The sequence below is a fragment of the Lepidochelys olivacea genome (genome assembly GCF_965140295.1).
Source record: "Lepidochelys olivacea isolate rLepOli2 genome assembly, chromosome: 11".
Classification (NCBI taxonomy): domain Eukaryota; kingdom Metazoa; phylum Chordata; order Testudines; family Cheloniidae; genus Lepidochelys; species Lepidochelys olivacea.
In genome coordinates this window covers 8,548,092-8,571,567 of record NC_140421.1, presented here as the reverse complement: position 1 = coordinate 8,571,567, position 23,476 = coordinate 8,548,092, and the positions used below count along the sequence as shown (strand labels likewise).

Here is a 23,476-nt window from a genome sequence, read left to right as displayed (position 1 = left end):
GCACCTAATAAAATAAAAAATGAGTAGTCTAAACATAGATCCCAATGCTACAAATTCACCACCTGTGTTTATGCAGTACATGAATCAGGGGAAGGGAGAAGGACTTACCTAGCTACTAAGTCATTCGGCAGCCTGTTTCAAAATGATAAAAGCCTTTTTTAATGAGTTTCACTATTAATTGTAGCAAAGCAATATGCAGTGGCATGCACAGTTTTTATAGGGATCTATGAGATTTATACTAATCATAGGAGAATGTTTACAATTAACTCATGAAAAATGAAACCAGGAGACAATAAAAGCCTTGGTATAGCTCCTTCAACACATTAATGAATTAATACAACATCACCAGGAAATATTAACCTTATTTTATGGAGGGAAGAACTTAGGTGCAGAGAATTTAAGAGAACAAGCAAAGGTCACATGGTCAAGTAGAATCCACTTCTCCCAACCCCTAAACCAGTGGTTCCCAAACTGGGGTTTATGAAATGTTACAGGGGGTTCTCGGGAAAAAATTCCCTAATGGTGGACAGAGCTGTCCCTAGGGACACTGGGCAGCAAGGGACCAGAAGCCCGGAGCCCCTGGACTTCCAAGAGCTAAGCAGATCAAAGCAAGCATATCTATCACACTGAGGAGATTTAAACTTCAAAACTCCTTATAAGAAATGGAAAGGGAGGTGGATATTTTTTGCTGTTTTTACAATAAAATAGGCAGCTAGTATTGTTTTTAAAGTTATTATGAAGAACAAGTTTAAGTTCTGTTGTAACGCGCGTTGTTTGCCTGGACTGCTCAAGACCTGAATGCTTGTGTAGGAGGAACTCTTTGAGTTAGCTTCTTAAATGCCTTCATGATGTTCCACATCTGATACTCCTTGATGAAACATAGAAGCCTTGTCTTATAACAGGCTTATTCAAAGTGATACAAGCTACGAAAGTGAGATCTTGGAAAAGTGTTGCCGTTTTCATAATGTAATAAAAATACTGTAATGATAAATAATAATTAATAATAGTGTGTAATAAGTATGTCATAAAAACAAATTTTATATTCCCCAGACCACTGCTTTTATAATTTATACTCAGGTAAAGGAGAAAATCCCTGGAAATATTCATTTTTAGGAGGGGGTTCACAAGACTTGACATTTTAGTGAAAGGTGTTCACAGGTTGTTAAAGTTTGTGAACCACTGCCCTAAGCCCATATGGTATCTGGAAAAAAACCTCTTTCCTCAACTAAAAATCAGAACACAGAAGGGAAAAAACAACAACATTTTAAAAGACTGCCAGGGTCAAACTTGTTTTTTCCCCCTACACTGTGTACTAAAAATTCTAGACACAAGAATATGATTTTTAATAAAGTGTAATTTTACTCAATTTCAATGTTTAGATGGACAATAAAAATACCAGCTGAACTGTTAAAACCTGGTCTATGACTAGTCTATAGTTTATAGCTAGGAAAATGGAATTCTCAGGATTATAGAAGTCTATTGGAATAATCCTTTTAATCCTTCAGAGTTAAGATTTGTGTGACAGCTAGCTCTTGTAGTTCCCCAAGAAGCAGATATATTATTGGATTTAATAGACAAGGAACAAAGTAATTGAGACACAGCAAAAACAAGGCCTTCAGATACTGCATTTGGAAAGCACAAGTATAAGGTCATCCCTTAAAAAAAGAAGAAAATGCTTCACACTGCTTCAGACAAGGAGATGTAAAATAAGACCTACTGATTCCTAACTTGCACATGTGTTGCCGCTGACACATTTCAAAGATGTTCTTTATGTGGCAAATATAAAACTGTTTAAATTTAAGCCATTGCCGCTGCAGGAGTGCCCCTAATTTGAATGGATTTGGGTTGTCTGCACAGACAGTTTCCATGTAGAGAGAGTATAGTAACAATAGAGTGTAGTAACAAGTAATATGGCCAATACATGCCTATTTTCAGGCTATACAAATGCCGAAAGTTAAGACTTAAAAATCAAGATCCAGGGTGAATTTACAAGGCAAGTGCAGTGTGCTAGGCACTTTCCAAACAGATGAGTCTCTGACCCAAACCACTTAAAATCTGCGATATTAACTCTCTCATTTTACAGATTAGAAAACTGAGACACACAGGTCATGCTGCAAGTCAGAGCTGGTCTTAGAATCCAGATCTCTTGGCTTGCTTTCCCATGCTCTAACTGTGCTGCTGCCTTGATAACTAGACCACTGTCAAACCAAAGTAGGAAGATATGGATTATTTTAGCTTGCTCATCAAGAAACCTGACAACATTTCCTAGTGAGTGTATATGTATTTGGATGGGAATGTTAATTTAGTCTAAAAAGCTGCAGTACAGACATTGCCACAGTGAATATGCCTCATGATTTATCTGGACTTTCTAACAGACTGAACAGGAAACACTTTACTGAGCATAAAAGTCAAAACTAGCCTTCAGATATAGTGAAGCTTCAAAACGTTCACCCCAAGTCATCTTCTGTGGATGTGTAAGAGGGTGTATTTTCATATTCTCCACAGAAAAAGGAAGAGAACCCTGATATCTAAGACACTTCAGGAAGCACATATGTACGTCCACTTGCTAGAAGGGTTATGAGAATCCATCTGTTCAGAAACTGAAAAGCAATTTCAATCCAAAAACGCGACAAGTGACATCAAGCTGGAGAATACAGAGTCTTAGGAAAGGCAGGTATGGAGGGCATGGGGAATCACGTTACAAGATAGGTATGCAGTAAAAAAATGTATATTTTTCAGAAACTGCAGATAGTCTCAGTGATCAGAAAGTAAAGAACTGAGAGTTTGAAAGTGTTCTGGCAGATATTTAACAAAATATCAGCTGCACCACATGTGAGTTGAGGAGACAAAAGAGGGAAGAACCAAACTTCAGAAGTGCTGAAATTATCCTCATTTTAATTGTTTTATGATGGGCTGAACTACAGTTAGTATACATCATTACTAAGCATTTCAAGCTATAATTTAAATGAAACCCTGCACTTCAGTGAATTCTCAGAGCTAATAAATCTACTATACTTCAAACCATCATCTGAAAATTTGCCATTGTATAAGGGCTCACCACACTTGTATCTATATAAAGTAAGTTAATGGGATTTTCTTGACATGTTACATAGACAGCAACCAAAACCAAATGTTTGCTTTAATTTGCAAGGTATTCATTAACTGAAACATTCAAACATTACAAGTGTAGACTATGGTAAGAGGAACAAAAACCCAACCATGAACTGTGCCTGTCCCAGAAAGTAGTAAGAATTAGTCAGTCATTCTCAGTACTGAAAGACTGCGATTCTACTACTGTAAAAATGTAAGCTAGTTGCCTTACCTTATCTACATTTGCTCTAGTTTTGGCAGAAGTTTCTACATACTGCACACCCCACTCCTCTGCTTTACTTCTGGCCTCCTCCACAGGCACCTGCCTCCGCTCTTCCAGGTCAGATTTATTTCCCACCACAAGCAACGGGATTTTGTCCTCTTCAGCCTTCACACGCAGGATCTGTTCCCTAATTCATCAGATATTAAAAACAGAACAGCTGAGTTAGCTTCCTGAGAGCATCAAAAATAAAGCACTTGACACCAGGAATAAGCAAGCAGCCTTCACACTGTGCCAAGGAGTATCATATTGTACTTCGAAAAAGCCATTTCAGGATGGCCTCATGCCATCACTAATGGGTAAACGATTCCAAATTTAGAGTGGTAACATTGCAAGCTCAGAGCCGGTACTGCCCAATGAAGATAGGAACCCAAATTGTAAGTTACAGGAAATGGAGGTAGGTTACTTGTAACTGGAATTTCTTTCAGATATGTGATCCCAATGTGTATTCCATATGCGGGATATGCATGTGCACTCCATGACTGAGACTGGAAATTCTTGCAAGTATTGTCTGTTTGTCCGTGCCTGTGCCCTGGATTGTCTTCTGCTCAGTACCAAGGGTGTAAGGGGAGATGCAGATTGACCGCATCTCTACTTCCTTCTCTACCACAAATCCAGTCATGAGGCAAACCAGAGGGGAAGGTGGTCAGGTAGCAGAATTCAGATAGGGACAACACATCTCAAAGAATCTTGTTACAGATAAGTAACTTCCATTACTACTTTGAGTTCTAGTCCCTGTGTGCATTCCACATATGGGTGAATGTCAAGCAGTGATCAAATGGGGGTGGTGGGGGGGGGGGATTTGAGGATGCAGGTGGTATAGATCAAACACTGCAATTCCAAAGGCTGTGTTGACAGAAGAGACTTGGACTGAAGCATAGCGCTTCATGAAAATACAGATAGTGCTCCAGGTTGCCATCTTACAAAGTGTCCAGCATAGGCACTTCCTGAAGAGATGCTACTGAGGTTGCCAGTGCTCTAGCAGAATAGGCCCTCACCCCATCCGGGGGAGGGAAATACACTAACGGATAGCAAAGGAGTATATAGCCAAGCATCCACTTAGAGAGGCTGAGCACATATTGCTTGTCCCCTTGCTTGCTCCACTATAGCGACAAACAGTCTGGGTGATTTTCTAAATGGTTTCATTCTTAGATGAGCATTGCCATTCTACCTTCAGACGTCAACAGAGTGTAGTTTCCTCTTCTTGCTGGGGGCAGGAGACTCCGGAAAGAACCTGGAGTGAATAAGTGCACAGTAAGTGAATTGATTGGCTTATGTAGAACGTGGAAGATACCTCTGCGATGAACTTTGGGTCGAGTGAAGGGATACCTTCTCTTTATGAAATGTAGCATATGGCGAGTCTGCCACAAAGGCTTTTCCTTCACCCACCTTCCTGGCCAACGTAACGGCAACCAGGAAGATGACCTTCATGGACAAATGAGACATTGAGCACATGGCGAATGGTTCAAAAGGTGGCCCCGTAATATTGAAAATACGAAGATTAAGGTCTCACTGTGGTGTTTACTTTGCTACTAGTGGGAAGGTCCTAGTCAGACCACTTACAAAACTGGTTGTTACTGGGTGAACAACAGAATAGCCATCTACCAGAAGGTGGAACACACTGATTGCTGCTAGGTGGCCCTACAGAGAGCTACTAGAAAGATCTGATGTCTTGAGAGTCAGGAGGTAAGTCTAAGGTAGCAGGAATACCTGCTAGTCCTGATAAATGAGGCGCCCAGGCAGAGAAATGCCTCCATTGGACTAGTTAACGTTTTCTGATAGAATCTTTCCTGCTGTGATTAAGAATAGTTTGAATGGCCTCTGAACATGAACGCTCTAGGTCTGACACCCATCCAAATACCCAGGCATGAGGTGAAGGGAGTCCAGGTTGGGATGTGTGATCCTGCCAGCCTCCTAAATTAGCAGTTCCGGGAAGGACTGAATGCTGACAGGCTGCTGGGTTGAAATTTGTAGGAGGGTCCAGAAACCAGAATTGTCTGGGCTAATTGAGTCAGATGAGAATGACTTGAGTTTTGTTTTGACAAATCTTCTATAGAATCTAGGGTAATAGTGGGATTGGAGGGAAGGCGTATCTCATGTGGCCTGTCCAGAACAGGAGAAGGGCATCGCTCCTGGAGTCCAGACCTTGAACTGCTCTGGTACAACATACATTGAGCTTCTTGTTTTTCTGGGAGGCGAACAGCTCCCAAGATGGTGTTCCCAACTGAGGGAAAATGCTGCCCAGCACTGAATTGTGTAAATCCCACCCATGGATTGCTGGAAAAGTGTTTGAGCACCTGTGAGTTCTGAGCACCAGGTAGGTACATTACAGTGATTTCGGATACACCAATTCCATAAGTTGACCACCCCATGTACAGTGGGAGGAGCCTTGCCCCACCCTGTTTGTTTATATAGAAGACAGTCGTTATCTACATTATCCAAACATTAGAGAGAGAAGGTGGGTGAGAAGATCCTCCTCCTTCCAGCAGTATCCTCTTCTGGGGTTAGAACATTCGTCAGAAGAACTGGGTCTGAAAGTAAAGGAGACTGTGGGTCTGGGAAGGGGAAGATATCCTTTGGGGTAGTATATGTCTCAGTCTGTCCCAGATTATGAGGGGTCCCGGTTATTGGTTATGCCAGATTCTGTGCCACAATAACTTAGTTGTTGGCAGATCCTTGCAGATCCTTATGGGGCCAGATCAGTATCATTAGAGAGTGTCCTTCCTGGAGCTTTTGGCTGGCAATGGTGGATGCTGATCCTTTGCCTTGCTAGAAATCCTAGTCAGCACTGGTGTTAGTATGGGGGCCGGAACTGTTGGAGCTTTGCTCCTACATGCTCTCTGCTTTCTTTCTGTGGTCAGGAGGGCTAGGTAGACCTAAGTCCTTGGAGCTTGTATGTGAAGACTCACCCAACTTGGACGGCATCAGAGGGGGAAACCTTCTCTTGGAAGCAGACTTAAAGGGGAATCAGTTTTTGTGTCTATGAGAGTGTTCCTTACTCTCAAGAGAAGCCAGAGGTAATGGGTCTTTGTCTCCTCTGGCCTCTGCTCCAGAGCTTGTGCTCACAGACATGCTGCTAGAGGATTGCGGCCAGTATACAAGAGGGTCTTCCGGCTTTCTCCATGATGTATTTTCTTAGTCAGAGCTCTCATCCCTCTTGGGTCTGGGGTGAGAAGGAGTGACAAATATTGCACTTTGCAGGGATATGCACCTCCCCAAGGCAGTAAAGGCAGCACTGGTGTCATTGTTGACTGAGAAGGAGTGAGGACAGGAGATGCAGTGTTTAAATCCTGGGATTCTAGGCAGTCATTGTGGACAGAGATGGTCCCTGGGGTGGAGAAACTAAGCTAACTCTGCAGATGCTATAAAAACACTATGAAACACTAAAACCATATACAATTATTGTTTTCATCTCTGTAAATATACAGGGATAACTCCAGACACAGAGGATTCCGACTCAGCACATGCGATGGCAAGAAGGAACTGGAGAGGCAGTCAATCCGCACCTCCTTACATACGCTCGGTAATGAGCACAAGGAGATCCAGAGCACAGGAGTGGACCAATGGACACTATTTGCAAGAATTCCCAGGCTCAAGTTTCATGGTGCACATGTGTACCCCCACATGTGGAATATGCACAGGAAGCAACACTTGGAAAAGGTTACATTTTGCGGTGTGTGGCTGAACACCATATCTGTTTCTTCATCTGACTCCAGTAAAGGAGAGCTTCTATAGTGGAGTACAAATGGCCTTTGAAACAAAAGTCTTGTACCATATATTTATGGTTGATAAATATTTATGGTGATAAACTCATTTGGTTGATAAATCTAAGGGCTCTTCCACACAGCAACTCAGTGCGCAGCAGACTAGAGCGCTGCAGATTTACACCCAAGCTTGCCGTGCACGGTCTCTGTACAGACAAGTGCTAAACAGAAAAGCTGTGATAGTATTAATAAGATCTGTCAGACATCTAATGTATATTTTTATTTATCCATACTCCACAAATGGAAAATAAATTAAACTTAAGAAAAAAAATACCATTTTACATTTCTATAGCACCTTCCTCTGGAGGATCTCAGAGGGCTTTATAAATAGGTACATATCCCTCTAAATTGGGGAGTAGTATCTCCATTTTACAGAAGGGAAAACAGAGGGAGGGAAAAGTTCAAAGATTTGTGGAAGGTCACATTGACACAAAGCAAAACCCTGCTCCCTGGCTCCAGGACCTGTGATCTAACCACAAAGATGTCCCTTCCTCCACAAGGAAGTATGTTTGCTTCTACTAAAAGACTGACTAGAACACTTTAAGGCTCAATGAAATAAGTTTGGAAGGTTACAGTTCGATAACTGAAGGCATCTTTTATTACCCCTTCAAGTTGATTTACTTTAAGAAAAACAACCTTTTTAATCAATAAAAATAAGAGTTTAAGACAATAGCAAGCAGCATAATTTTCAAAGGTATTGTCTAAACATCGAGGAAGCTAGTGAAAGTTATGAGTTCCTGCCAAAACTAGAAAATCTTGTGTTAGCAGCATATGCTGGAGTCAACTTGTAGTTTCTTTAGTCTTCTAAGAAATGAAGTGTACAGTTCTTTTTAGTTCATTTTTCATATCTTTTCATTATGTGATGAAGCAATATATAATGAACACCCACAACTGTGTTTTTTCATGCAATCAAATTAATACAATATCTCATCTATCAAGATTAGGCAGAGAAGCTAGTACAAGTAGCTGCTTGCAGTTTATTTCCCATTAATAGCTGATTGTATTTAACAGATGCTCCAATTAAGGTCACTTCAAGTGCACGTTATACAAAACTGAAAAATTATGCACTTGAACACAACCAGCTATTAGAATCACAAGATACTAACAGTTAGCTTTTCAGAGTCGCACAGGCAGGTAAAATGACAAAACAGCAAATATACATATTAACTATCAAAATCTGAATATCAGCAGGATTTCTAGCCTGACTTGAAATACAGCTATGATAAAGAATCTGATCACAGAAAATCTAATAATCATTTACATGAATTTTGTCATGTCAGTGCTTTTCTATACAATTTTCAAAAACTCAAAAGATTAAAGAAGTGATTGTCAGCTTAAGATTTAAATTAGTGTTTTGTCCAATGAGATGGGTAGGTAATCCTTCTTTTCAATGGTGAAAGGGGAAAACTCCCATATTTTCAAATTGAGGGAGTGTAGGGCAAGGTTGCGGAAGATTGGTGAGGAGCTAAGTGGTGGACTGATGTGACTGGATGTAAGCGGAGGATGCAGGCAGTTTATATGAATTTTGTCCGACAGACCCTGCCAAAAGACATTGTAGCATAGCTCAGCATATTTTGCCTGTGAACGAGACAGTTTATATAATAAGCATAAATCGTACATATAAGAATGTAGCCAGCTGTTGACCCCATGTAAGCGCGGAGAATATAGCGCCGCAGAGGACTCCCCCCTGGCGGAGTCCTGCCTGGTCAGCTGTCCTGAACGACCAGAGTCCCCTGCAGCCCCTCCGCACGTCCTAGGGGCTCCCCGCACAGATTAGAGCGTAAGTTCTTCCTTCCTTCAATAAAGCATAGTTTACTATTCTTAGGCCTGAGTGTCCTCCTTTTGCTGGTATCTTCCCCCCCCAGCCCTTGCGGGCACAGGGAGGTATCAGAATCTTTCAGTTACCAGCCCAAACACACACTACCATTAGCTAAATTCATAATCTGCCTTATTCAACTCCTATTGAAATTAATGGGTTTCCCGATCACATTTGATAGAACATGTTGTCTCTGGGTCTTGTCTCTTATCTCCAACCCTGTTGTTTACCCGTAATCCTATCCCCAAGACTCCACAATAAAGCAGCCCTTTCTCTGGCTGAGACGAAGCCTGGATGCATCTCCTCCAAAACTGCAGAATCTTCAGTCGGATGGGGAGGTCTCTCTGTTGCACCTAAGGAGCTTGTCAAAATTTTACCTATCCCCTAACGCACTGCCTGAATAATGTTCCCAAAGTGCTGGGTCATGGAGCAAGTACAAGGAACAACTGGAAAGAGCTGTAACAGAAAAAAAGAACCAATTGTCTTTCCTGCCTCAGAGCTCATTAAAGAAAGGACCATAAGCAAATCTGAATGACAGCAACTCCACTTGGAGACTTCCCTGAAGCAGAATTCCAACAACGCTGAATGCTGTCTGGATAGATGAATCATTTAAGTTCCCTCAAGGTATCCATCTCATTGCTGGGCATCTTCCTTCTAACTTGAAAAGCAGGAGGGTACGGGGTTGTAGGTTCTCCTGAATATGGATTAATTCCAAGTTTAAAGCATCCATTTCTCTTTCCCCAGGAAACACAGGGGAAAGGACAGATTAAACAAAAAAAATTAAAAATGAAAAAAAAAAACCCAAAGAGCCCCATTTTTATCATAGGTTGATGAGGTAGTCAAATTTCCTTGTTTGTCATCAGAATGCACAAGAGTTTTACTACTAACTGGATGCAGGGCTAGTGTTTTGATTTCTTTCTTTATACTGGACTGTTGATGCAACAACTGCAAAAAAATCACAGTAGGATGGCACGCTTTGTGAGGGGCTACATTTGAGGTTTTATTCAGGGCTTGTCTACGTGTACAATGGCGCAGCTGCACTGCTTTAGTGAAGACACCAATATGCCAATGGGAGAGCTTCTCCTGTTGGGGTAGTTAATCCACCTCTGCAAGAGGCAGTAGCTATGTCAACAGGACAAGCTCTCCTGTTGATATAGTGCTGTCTACACCAGGGGTTAGATCAGAGTAACTATGTTGCTCAGGGGTGTGGATTTTTTTTAAGCCCCTGAGCAAGGTGTAGATGTTACACCAGTGTAAGTTTCTAGCGTAGACCTGACCTCAGAGAGCAGATTCAGTATTTCTGTAGTTCTCAAATATTTTTATTCATTGTTAAGAATCAAAGGGTCCTGTATTATATTCCAAGTTATTGGTACTTTATTGCATATATGTACACAATTCCCATTACAGATTGTTAATATTGTTATCCACAAGGCTTTTTTATTATACACAATATAAGTATTGGTTTTCAGCTGTCTTATTTGCTGCAGAAATACTACTTTGAGCTGTAGGCAGTTATTTTTAAGCAACTATTTGAGAGAACCAAAAAATAAGATTCTGTTCTATTTCCTGGCTCAGCAATCGAAGCTTTTGTCATTTCAAAATATCTGATGTTAAGACTATAAATTGAAGATGTTCAATAAAAGAGAGAAACTCTGGAAGTGATGTTCCAATGGAAGACAAAGGTCAGATCAATATCAAAATATACTACAGGCATTTTAAAGGCGAAGCAAAAATACTAACAGCTGAAGCATTTAAAAGATCATTTTTACCAACAAGAAAAAATGAACTGACCAATTCTCTAGCAAAAATTTACCAAGGAGCACTGTCAAGGTTTCAGACCAAGAAGCGTAAATTACTAGCTCCAAACTAGAAAACAGACTTTTTGTTTTCCTTCTCAGTTAGGAATATTTAAGTGACACTCCAACTTCTGCAAGCCTCAGAAGAAATAACGGGTCCACACACCTTAAAGCAATGCTGGCATCAGTGTTTCTTATGCAAAGACTAAAAGGTTTTGCCATACAGTATGTTGCTACACAAGACAAAATTATCTATGTTAAATAGGAACATTTTGGGATTTGCAGCCACTCTCAGATGATCTACACCAGTCCAGATGCTTGTGTTTCAGATAGAGATCGCCCATCTTAGTCGTCCATCTGCTCGTTGAGAAGACGACTTGGTGGACCACTTTTGTTCATGAACATTAGCCAACAACTTAGACCCAAATATTCCCATTCCTTCTTTCCACCCGAACCCAACCCCCAATGAATCCACTGGGTCAAACATGCTTTCCATTTCTCAAGTGCTTCTTCGGCCCCAAATCAATTCTTTATCCCATTTTGGAATCTGCTTGGCTTTTTCTTGGTCCTTAGCATATGAGGAACAGTCTCTAAAAGCCAAGTTTTGCCACTCTTTTTAGGTGAGCTCCTAGTGCCATGTAGGCATCCAAGCAACTAGATCTATGCTCCTTTGCAGTTTCTGGGGACTGGACAGAAAGTGGGCAGGGCAACTTTCCATTCTACAATGGAAAACAGATATCATCCTTGGAGTGACGTCTGGAAAGGTTCTTAAGAACAAACTTCATCCTTATGGAAAATCATATAAAGCTCTCTCTCTAAGAGCACCTTTCGCTCTTCAAGCCTTCTGGCCAATCATTTTGTGATGAAAAACAAATTCTGTAATAATAATAATGGAACATAATCCTTCTCCTAGGCTCAGCTGGAAGGGGTGCAAGAGTACTGAACACCAAGATCGAAGTCCCAAGCAGGAACAAGGGCAGAAGATGGTGTTGCCCTCATGGGCTCAGATCTCCATGGCTTTCAAAAACCTCAGTATCCGATTAGGTATTGAATTTACCTTTTCTCTGAATTCTGTGACTTTGGTTTAGTTGGTACAGTTAGCCCAGCCTGAAAATATTCCAGGATACTAGGGCCAAAAGTCTACCTTTCCCTTATCCACCCAAGAGAGAAGGCTCTCCAAGTCTTCAAGTACTCTCGTGAAACTAATTATTGCCAAGATTATAATATAGCTGGTATCTTTCTCTGCCAGACCTCTTCTTCAGGCTCATGCACACAACTGTCAGGCTGTAAGGGTAAATCCTACTGTATTGTCATTAATACAGTTGATAACAGCTGAACTGGACTGTCCATGGACATGTTCAATAATCATGGCCTCCTCTTTGATAGTGATCTTCTGGGCCTGCACAGCACACCCCAGGATGGGAACACAAGAAAGTTCACAGATCTATGGTATGGTCTGGGTGCCCTCTTCTCAACTCAGCACTCCAGGGGTGGAGTGATTACTTTGGCTGGATGCTTGGACCATGAGTGATTCAGGGATGATGGACACTAGTTGAAACAAAATGACCTATTAACAGGACTTTAGATCAAGACAGTGAGAATTTTCAGAGTAAAATGAAGTGTCAGAATGAAGATTAACTGTGTAATTACTGTGGCACATAAACTGTCAAAGATGAGTATCTGTAGACTGTTAATAGGATAGGCAGATGTAGTAGAAAGAGGGCCTACACACACCCAGCTGAGTTGCATGAATGCTCTCTAAGTCACTCATGAATAATATACAGGAAGATTCTAGCCAATTCCCTCCAATCTGTTTGTCAGAAGCTGGGAGTGGGCAACAGGCAATGGATCACTTGATGATTACCTGTTCTGTTCATTCCCTCTGGGGCACGTGGCATTGGCCACTGTCGGAAGACAGGATACTGGGCTAGATGGATCTTTGGTTTGACCCAGTATGGCCATTCTATGTTCTTGCACTCTAGTAATGTACCATCTTGCACTGCTCAAGATGTTCTCTTGAGCAATACAAGATGATTAATTAGTTCGCCACTTCATCAAAGAATAGTGAACATGCACCCAGCCTTTGTAATCTGAGCAGTTTAGACAAGAAGCTTAGACAAACTCACCGGTAAGGATAAAACATTAAAATAAGTGTATTAACTACAGATTGATTTTAAGTGATAATAAGTGTTAGGCACAGAGGTCAAAATTGGTTACATAAGAAATAAAAATAAAATTGCATTCTAAATCCTAAATTTATCAGACTGAGTAAGGGTATGTCTATACCTGCAGAGGTTTTGCACTGTAAGTTTCACCGGTGATAGGGAACCGGTGAAAGAAAAGCGGTGGTTTGGGTACTCAATTCCTCAGGCGTCAGAGAGAGTGTTTACAATAGCAGCACTTCCATCACCGATGAGAGCAGTGCTGCAGGGCAGCTACCCCACAGTGCAGCTCTCTCGACAGGTCTTGTGGGAAGGGTGAGCAGAAGGCATTCTGGGTCCCTGCTCAGTGCCCCGTGATGCACTACTTCATGTCCCAGCAGCCCCATTACTTCCCTGTTTCTTTTGCGGCATTTTTTTTTTTAAATCCCCTGCTATCTGGCTACTTTCCCCATCACATCTACAAGCAAAGGGAAAGGGAGTTTCAAACTTCCAGGGGTTTACGGGGGGAAGGGCGGACAGCCATTTACCTGGCGTCAGAGCTGTGGAGATGCTAGCCGGAGTGGTTACTTTTGGAACTGTGGGATATCCTCTGGAGGCCAAAAGGTGTTTACACAGGTAGAAGGTGTCTTCACTTTCACAACAGTGCAAAAAGAACAGCGGAAAGAACTGCATGCCTCTCGTGAAGGTGGTTTTCTTTTGCGGTAAAACTTCTGAGTTTCACCGCAAAAAGTCATTTACAAGTGTAGAGGCTTCCACAGTTTTAGCACAAAAAAGGGACATTTTGCACTTTAAAATGTCGGTGTAAACATAGCCTAAGATCTGAATCAAACAGTTTTTCTCAACCCACAAGATGTTCCAGGCAGTTTACAGTTCTTAATACACAGCCTGAATCCTCTTCTAAGCCTAGGACCGATCTCCCCAGTTCACAGTCTGTGTCTTCCAAATGATCTTCCAGATGTTGACATGGGGAGGAGAGAGGCCACGTGGTGAGGTCACTGTCCCTCTTTTATACTTTCTTCCAGCTGCTAGAAAGATCCTTGTTGTGTCACAGGGGTAAGGCTGCCTCCATTGTGTAAGTACCCTCTGAGGAGTCTCTGAGAGGGCCACTGGGAGAGTTGGATTCTCCTTAATGGGCCATCAGTGCCTGTCTAGCCAATCTTAATGTAAATCTGTTTTGTCAGCGTTAATTGCTCTGTTGTTGCCACTGAATGGCTGGCTGTGGGTGTTTCCCACTTACCACATATTTCAGTAACAAATATATAGTAATATTTCATAACTTCACATACAATGATAGTGCATATAATTCAACAGGATATTAATGTTGAATAGATCAAGACTTCTTAAATGATACCTCACAAGGCATGCATTGTTCAAAACATATCATAATCATATCACAGTGGTGAATACATTTTGAGGTACAGAGTGTCAATGTTTATGTATATTTTGCAGGTCCATGGATCAGAGGAACTTGCTTGAATTCACTGCTTGTTAATGGACTTGCAAGCAAGCCAGGGCAAGAAAACAAGCAGATAGACTAAGAGGGATGCATAAGATGTCAATGACTTGAACACTGAAGGATAAGAGTAGCTGATTGTTTGGAGAGGGAGAGACAAGTACCGAAAACCAGAGACAGTGGATAGGGAGGAGTTAGGAGGGCTACCATGGATGCATGGGGGTGAGAGAGTTAAGAGTCTGAAGGAGTGTTGTTTGAAGGAAGAATGGAAAAAATGCTTGAAAGGGGCATGAAGAGTTCTTCCTGGGAATGATACTATGGCTGACCTCTTGCCTTGGATGGACTCCTCAAGGAAAGCCCCTTCTTCAGAGTCTACAGCACTACAGTTTGTGGAAAAAGTGCCAGGCACCAATGCCTCTGAGCGAGCCTATCCCAGCATGGGAGCCAGCTCAACCTCTTGACAAGGCCACTGGCATTTCATGCAAGCTGTTACAATCACAGAATATCAAGGTTGGAAGGGACCTCAGGAGGTCATCTAGTCCAAACCCCTGCTCAAAGCAGGACCAATCCCCAACTAAATCATCCCAGACAGGGCGCTGAGACATGTGCAAGGACTACTAGGCCTGTTTTGCTTTCCTTTCAGCAGCGTGCCTTTGGGATACAACTGAAATCAGAGATGGCTATACCTCCTTTGTAGTGTGTGTATGTGGGAAATGGGGAAGAGTGGCAAATAGAGACCGAACCATCTGCTAGCTGTGAAAAACTTGCGCAAGTATCTGAACTAGTACAGAAGACAAAAGAAAAACATTTTCAAGCTACTTGGCAGGGAAAAATGAGCATTATACAAACCAAAATTAAAGAATTGTGAAGAGTTGCTTACTGTCCTAATATATAAACTGAAGTTAAATAGGGAAAATGGGTTAGCTCAGATACAAGATTTCTGATGTCTTACACTCCATGTTCTGTTTGCTTATGCAACTCAGGAGCAGTAAGTTTACCTTTTTATCCTTTACCCATTACTGAGCTACAAAACACACAAACACAATTCCATATTCATGTTATCAAACCTACTCAGATCTATGTAAATACACGTAAAATATCAAAAAGCAGCTTGCGGAATTGAATCTTTTTCCCCCCTCCATCCAACTACACTGCTTACCTTAACTCTGCTGTTGCTGTAAAGGATTCGTATTCGGTTATTGAGAAGACGAGGAGAAATCCCTCCCCACTGCGGAAGTAGTTGTCTCGAATAGCTGCATAATCCTCCTGTCCCGCTGTATCCAGAATGTCTATCTGGAATTCATCCCCATCCAGAACTACTTTCTTTCTATAACTGTCAGCCTTCGTAGGTTCATAGTCTTCTACAAACTGAGGAACATAAGAAGGGGGAAATCATAATAATAATCTACAGTACCCCTGACTTTTTCAGATGTGGCACTCCTCCCTTTGGATATTTGCTTCAGCACATTCCTCTCCACTTTTAATGGCCATTGTACGATGTATATATACTCCTGAAAGACCTTTTTATTTTAATCATTGTCAACTATTTCATGCCAGTTTTATGACTTTAGTATTTTTTAACTATGAGAGAGAGAGAGGTTCTGACCTTCTCTCTCAGATGTAGACCTTGGGACTGTTATTGTCTTTGTCACCTCAGTTAGAATGCTGAACTGCCCTCTGCATGGAGATACACCTTAAATCAATTCAGAAGCTGAAGCAGGTGCAGAACACATTAGCTCAACTGTTAAGTGATGCATATTGTTTTAAGTACATACACCAGTGCTCTATAATCTACACTAAACAGCTAATGAATTCTAGGTGAGGTTTATGGTACTGGTTCCGACCTACACAAACATAAGTGACACAGATACTCAGCGCCAGGCAACCATGCTGTTCCAGGCACATCTTTGTACCAACTGTGGTCTAGGTGCTCTAGCAGGGGTCCCTACACATTAAGAAAGAGAAAGAGTTGCCACCAGAATGTTTACTATGAGAGCAGCTTGATTCTGGAACTTACTCCGCCAACTTGGTAAAAAATAGTCCACATTTGTTGATCTTTAGGACAGACTCCAAAGACCATCCATTGATATACCTCTTGGGGTTTTTTAGTTGGGTGTATTTTAGTGTGTTTTTTTTCCTTTGTAATGACTTATTATCACAAACAGTTGTCAGAGTGACTAGAGAAGGGGCATAGGCTATTTAAAACAGAACTAGAGATTGCATTTTTCACCTATTCATTGAAGTTGTGATCCTGCCGTTTAACAGATGCACATGCCTCCCTGAGTAGACCTTGCAAAATTAGCTACAGAACTTAAACTGATTTACAAGACATGCATCTGCAAACTGAAAGCAGGCTTGAGCCCAGTATATTAGTACTAAAGAATTAGCATAAAGGAAGCCTGCAATCTTCTTTGCATTGTTTCTTCATCAACATCTGCCTCAAAAATAGATAAGAGTGTTTACTTCTACTTGAATCGTAACTTGTCTCAAAAAACCTCACAGTTTAACTGCACCAACACCACTTGAGACAATGTGGTGGACTGAAACATCTTTAGAATAATTTTACTGATTGCACAAGGAAAATCCAGCAGAATGACTGTCAATTATTCATGGAGCGTAATAAGCAATCTGTGCTAACTCTTCTTACCTCATCATACATGAACTGAAGTGTAAGTGCTGATTTGCCCACGCCTCCACTGCCAACCATGATTACTTTGTGCAGGGCCATAGAACTCTGGTTCTTGTTCTTGCTGGCAGCCATCGTCTTGGTTATCTACAGTTGTCAAGTGCCAACAAACAACTAATTTAAGAGCTGCAGGAAAAAAAGACAGAAGTAGTCACATAGGTGAAGTATACAATCTTTTGTAAGTCTGTACATGGAATATAACAGTATCCTTGGTGTTAGAGAAAAAAACTGTTAAACACCTCTAGCAATCAAAAAAAAAAATCACATTGGAAGAGTCTGCACATGGTATGGCTGAATTAGTTTGCATGTTTTCTTGCCATTTATTGTTCGCGTTGGTAGAAATAGGAACCAGTATTATAGGCCTGTTGATAACAAATAAACTTGAAGTCTGAAAAGAACAACTTTCAAGAAGTGGTGATTAAGTCTCAATTCACAAGAGTTTAATCAAAAAAAACTTATCTTCTGGACAGGGACTACAAATGAGAAATTTTCTGTGGAGAGGAGACTTCTGCCTCTTCCCCTTCCACCTAAAAGGTAGAAGAATGGTCAAGATCATGCTTAAAATAAACTATAAAGATACCATTATGACATTATTAACACCTTCCTAAAATATTTCTTTTCAATGTTTTGCTCCTTAAAACCTAAAATCTGACAGTAGTGTTATGCCTTAGATCTCCTTAAAAATAATGGGATTACTTTTGCTGTTATTGCCTACAGACAAATTGAAAGCAGACAAAGATCAATAGCAAGTCTTGGCAGACAAGACAGAAAAATACATTTAACTGAACATCTCTATTAGTTATGACATAACACTATTTGTTTTATGTAGTTCTGCCTTTTCTTTTTGACAATCTCTTTGCTTCTTTGATGTTGCAAGTCTAGTTCTTCATTCCCAGGTCTCTCTTGTAAGCCCAAGGAGGAAGTGTCAATCACAATTTCCATTCCTCCTCTAAAGTGGTTGGCTAAAATAAACCCATAACAAACCTCCATACTTGAACATGGAAAAAGTTACCCCCTAGACACAAAACTACAAGCAAAGTACATATTGTGTGTAGTGCAAACTGGACGTTTAGGACTTTCACTTGTGACAGATGTTCTTTCAATTAATCCTATTCTATCACAGACTAGCTGGAAGGAAGGGAAGAAATTAAGCCCCACTATCTCCTAACTCAGATGTTGCCAGAAGGGGGGAAGGAGGGGAGGTGGAGGAGAAGAGATAAGGTTTAGTGGCTATATTTTCTTAAACAGGATGTAACCAACATCATCAACTTCATGAAAATGCAGGGACCTGATGGTAGGCTCAATGTTAGCGTGCAGATACAGCTCAGAGAAAATCCTAGATATTTCTGGCATTGGCTGTCAGTCTGTGGAGGTAAGAATCTCATAAGTCTGCTGACAGAATCACAGTTCTGATAGACTCTACTTTTGAACCATTTGGGAGACAGGGACATGCTGATTTAGAGTCCAGGATGAATAAGCTGCTCCCAAACTAGGAACCACAGGTTAATGGAATAAATATTTACATGGTCCAATAGACATATACAGTGCAATAGAGATATACAAGGACAATAGGGTCCTTATCATGAGGACTTTAAAATTAAGGGCTTGATCCTTGAAGTCAATGAAATCACACACTGAGTAGTGGCTGCAGGACCAGGCCCTAAGTCAAAAGACATAAGCAATGCCACACCATGGAAGAAGGGAAGGAGAAAAGAATATTAACAGAGAAGGGAGATTTCAACAGAAAGTAGCTCCACCAAAATGAGGCTGGTGTAGCCAATTTCATTCTGAGAAGTTTGGAAACACTGCTTTTGTAAGAAGTGGGACAAATCTCCAACCAGATAAAAGTCGCTAACCAAACAATTTCAGAATGGCATATCCAAGACTGTAGAATAATGAGTTCTAATAAGACCAGCATGCAGCAAAACAGCATTTAAAGGGACAGACTATTAAACTTTATGTTCATGCAATAAGAAATCTAGATTAATTGTTAAATTTCAAGGCATTTTCATTGTTATAAAACACACTCAGGGATGTCCTGCTATGTGATTAAATTGCTGGACAGACTGAAAAACTCTAAACTTAGAAGAAGGGGTACATTATTCCATGCTATAAAGCCAACTGTCTGTACGTTGTTTAAGAAACTGACAATAAGTCTTGCTTTTAATTAAAAAATTAGTTTGTATATCAGTTCCCTTATAAAACTGTACAACATGTAGTGTCTTGAAGACACCTCTATATTCACTTTAGAATGGGACAGCTTGTAGTGACTCCATACTGTGTATTCCACTAACATCCTATTCATTGTATTGTTATGGTATTGTTTGGTACAACAGAAATGAAGTCACTGGAAGAGAAGTCTGTTCTAGGGGAAACATCTTAGTTTCCATTCACCAGCAGAAGACACCCTGCAACATCACCATTTTCCTTTCATAGTCTTTACAGCAACATGTTCAAAACAGAATAGCATATCTTTACAAACAGCCAGACCCCTGAACTTGTGGAAGGCCCAGGACTCAGCAAAGACAGGACTCAGGGGGAGAGAAGATGTAGCCAAGTGAATCAAGGCACTTACTATCCCATCATGCTCTTCTGGTCTCCCTCCTACCCTGTACACAGGGCATTTTGAGACACAGTCAGTGAATTCACAGCTATTTGGAATCAACAGCCATTGACTAACAGAAGAAGCTGATGGAGGACACAGTAGCTAACAGTGGCTCAGCTCTGCATGAAAACGTTGACATTTCCTTGGGGGTACTCAGGACTTTACACTCCCTTGCCTCCAACGAAAGGAAAATCTGCTTGTGTTTCACTTGGTGTCAGCTCCCAACAGCAGCAGTCTGTTTGCTACCTACACAATCTCCTCTGTGCTCTGCCAGCCCTTATTTTGCCTTGCAGGACAACAACAGGTGCACCCCAATCTCTGAGCTGCCTTGAAACATTCCCCTGCAGTGTCAAGACCTTAACCATTGATCACTCTCAGAAATTACAAGGTAAGCTGTCCCAAAAGGAACAGTGCATACACCAGCTTGTTTGAGTCAACTGAAGATTAGCTCCAATATAACATCACAGCACTGAGATATATTTATAGTGAAAACAATCGTAAGATCGTCATCAAAAACTAAGATTTAAGAGATTGTGAATAAGGATAATGATAGGAACAAATTCTTACATATAAACCAAAAAAAGTATAAAGTGTTTCCCAGAATCTAAAACTTTAACATGCTAAAAACTTTGTCTAAAATAGTTTCTTGCCTAAAGCAATCACCCAGAGTCTCCAACCAACAAGGCTGGGATCCCTCTTACTGCATTCATGAAATTCTTTTTGCTTCCTCAGTGAAGCATAGAGAGGTGTTCTTTTGCCACATTGTATCCCCAGAGTTAGTTGTTTTGTCCCTAGGGTCAAGGAGACCCCCCGCCCCAGTTTATTCCACAATGTGATGACCAGCGTTCCCTCTAATTTTCCCCCCCACACAGGCGTAATTAATTTAGTTATGTGCACCAATGTAGAGGTGATGTGACACATCACCTTTATATTAGTGCACATAACAAAATTCATGTGGTGGGAATGAGGCCGAGGGGTTCAGGCTCCGGGGTGGGGCTGGGAATGAGGGGCTCAGGGCTGGGGTGCAGGCTCTGGGGGTGGGGCCAGGGATGAGGGGTTTGGGGAGCAGGCTGCCCCAGGGCTGAGATGGGGAGAGAGGACTTCCCCCCAGCTCTCTCTCTGCAGCAGCACCTGGGCTTGGGGGGGCGTGCAGGGAGAGGGGAAGGGGAGAAGGGGTGCCTCTCCCACAGCAGCAGCTCCAGGGTTGGGGCCCTGGGAGAGGCGCATCTTCCCCTGGCTGTGGCAGGTCCAGGTCAGGGCTGGATTCAGGCTGAGGGAGGGGCGCCCTGGCTGCGGCAGGTCCAGGCCATGGCTGGGTTTGGGCCGCCCCTTCCCCGGTAGTTCCCAGCCAGGCAGGTTCCCTGAGTGTCTGCGCAGTGCTAAATAGGCTGCTGCACAGCCGCGCAGCTTACAGGGAACATAGCTGCTGACTTCATATCTTCATGCTGACGTCATATGCAAATAGGCTTACAATGCTTATTTTACATGTGAACCAAGGCAGACAGGTGAATATACATCCTTTATCTGGTCAAAACCTCCTTGTCAACTCTGCTTTGATTCAGACTTTAAAACATACTTTCCTATATATATCAATCACACAGCTCCTTAAATGTTATCCGTACATGCATCTCACAATGATCATGAGGATCAGTTTGACATAAGCTTTTATTAGAGCTCACACTTGACCCTCTTTGGATAAATACTATGAAAGAAATGTATTGGGTGTTGTGAGTTTGTCACCTGCCAGGAGCTACTGTTACAGAACAGTGAACTTTTTGCCAGTTGGCACTGAGGAGTTCTTAGGGTCACAAATGCGAAGAAAATCTCTTACACACCACATTTGTATGGCTTGTGTAGGGGAAAGGATTTATATTATGTGGTGGCTTGTTTAGATGTTTTTACATATACCTACATTAGATATGAGGAAGAAAGAAGCTAGCTGTACAATGTGTGCTAGAAAACAGGAAAGAATGGGCAGTAAACAATGGCCTTTGTTTGAAAGTACTCAAACAGAAGTAGTCTTAAAGAATTCCCTCTTGCCTAATTACAGGAGTTAATTAGGGTTTCGATAAATACTGGATACTAGAAAGGAAGGTGGCTTTTATTAAAGAAAAAAAGCCTCATTTTTAATCAGAGTTTTAACATACAATCACTAACACGAGAGACTGACAAATGCCAGTGCACTTGTGCTATTTCTGCAGTAAGGTACCACACATTATGTCCTTATAGGAATATACATTTTTTTAAGTTGCTCAGCATTAGAGAAGAGTTCTTCTCCGCACAAAACTAAAAATACAACCCTGCTTAAATATTAAATGAAAATTTAATGCTCAATCATTTAAGAGCAGGGTTCATTAAAATGTTTGCTCAAGTAACTTAGCAATTTATGCTAAGAAAAGTGTCAAATAAGGTTTTGGATTTCATACATTCTCTCAACATATCTGATGCACACTCCAAAATCCAGTACATGCAGCTTCAAGTCAGGGCAGCATGAGCCAGGAAGATACATCATATTAAAGCTTCATAAATAGAGATCTATAACTAAACCCCTACTGTCCTTGCTTGCCCATCTCAAGCAAGACACTCAGGCTTTTAAGAATTGGATTCCTACTCTGTGCATGTAAACTGGGTGATTACAAGTGGCCAGTAAGATGAGTAACTGGTTATTTACAATCAAAATCCATGTATTTATTGCCACAGACATTTGCACAGTGCATATATCTGCCCACACAATTATGTGCATGTTACTTAAGAAAGCTAATTATTAGGAACCAGTGTATGTATGGCTCTTTATAGCCAAATATGAATACTGGGTCCTTCCTCACAGGGCTTAGACCACCAAAAACACATACAAAAGTGCGAACATTGCTCTTTCTGCAGAAAACTACTCCCAAAGAAGATAGCAAACATTGTTTGCTTTGCAGTTTCCTCTTTTTAATGCAATCCATCATTTTGTTACACCCTCAATAAACTGTCCATCCCAAACCGCAGATTAATGTTGAAAGGCTTAGCAGAATTCACAATGCCACAGACACAGTGACAGCACATGTGCAGAGTCAGTTAAAAAAAGACTGCACAGCACACTGCAAGTTGTACGACAGGGAGCCATCCTTTAGTGGACAGGAGCCTGAATGGTTTTTTCCTCAACCGTCTTTAATTTGTCTGGGGCAAAGTATTTTGTTTCAAAATCTCTAACCACTTTATCATTTGGTTGAAGTGTTGGGGAATGTCAGCAGCCTCTCTCACGAGAAACATTTGTACTTACAGACAAGATCTTCGGATTGCCATCTTTAAAACTTGCTTGATTCTTTAGGTTAAGGCCATAAGAATTAGCAAAAGCAGATTTTGAACTCCTTTCTAAAAGAAAATTAAACCTCCAGTTCTCTGTTTTAATAAGAAACATTTGCTATGGAATTAGGTTCACTAATCTTGTTTTAGTAACACCTAGAGTAGACAGCTTAAAGAGATCTTTGCCTGAAGCAGTCTAACACATGGCCCACCCTGCACGGTTATCACAAAGTCTAGCATTAACCTCTTGTGCTATGAGTGCAATTTCTCCCCAATACCGTTAAATTTCTAATCTAATATCATACAAACAGATTTTGCTTTGTTAAAGAGTGAAAACAAACATACTAAAAGCATTTTTAAAATATTTTTAAAAGGGAAGAAAGAGAACCCGGGGAACTACAGACCGGTCAGCCTCACTTTGGTCCCCAGCAAAATCATGGAGCATGTCCGCAAGGAATCCATTTTGAAGCACTTCGAAGAGAGGAAGATGATCAGAAACACTCAACATGGATTCACCAAGGGCAAGTCATGCCTGA

At 41.2% G+C, this 23,476-nt stretch overlaps 1 protein-coding gene across 3 annotated transcripts in view; it reads right to left on the bottom strand.

Annotated features, from left to right (window-relative positions):
• Positions 1 to 23,476, bottom strand: part of RALB (RAS like proto-oncogene B) — an 80,095-nt gene that overhangs the window by 5,994 nt on the left and 50,625 nt on the right. For 2 of the 3 annotated variants that reach the window (XM_084643217.1, XM_084643216.1), the window contains exons 2-4: positions 17,009 to 17,173; positions 15,521 to 15,729; positions 3,323 to 3,500 (exon numbers count right to left, since the gene is read on the bottom strand). In XM_084643217.1, the coding sequence (XP_084499343.1) occupies positions 3,323 to 3,500; positions 15,521 to 15,729; positions 17,009 to 17,122 (501 nt within the window). In that variant the 5' untranslated portion in view covers positions 17,123 to 17,173. Of the gene's footprint in view, positions 1 to 108; positions 133 to 3,322; positions 3,501 to 15,520; positions 15,730 to 17,008; positions 17,174 to 23,476 lie in introns of all 3 variants that reach the window. The other variant, XM_084643218.1, reaches the window with a different exon arrangement.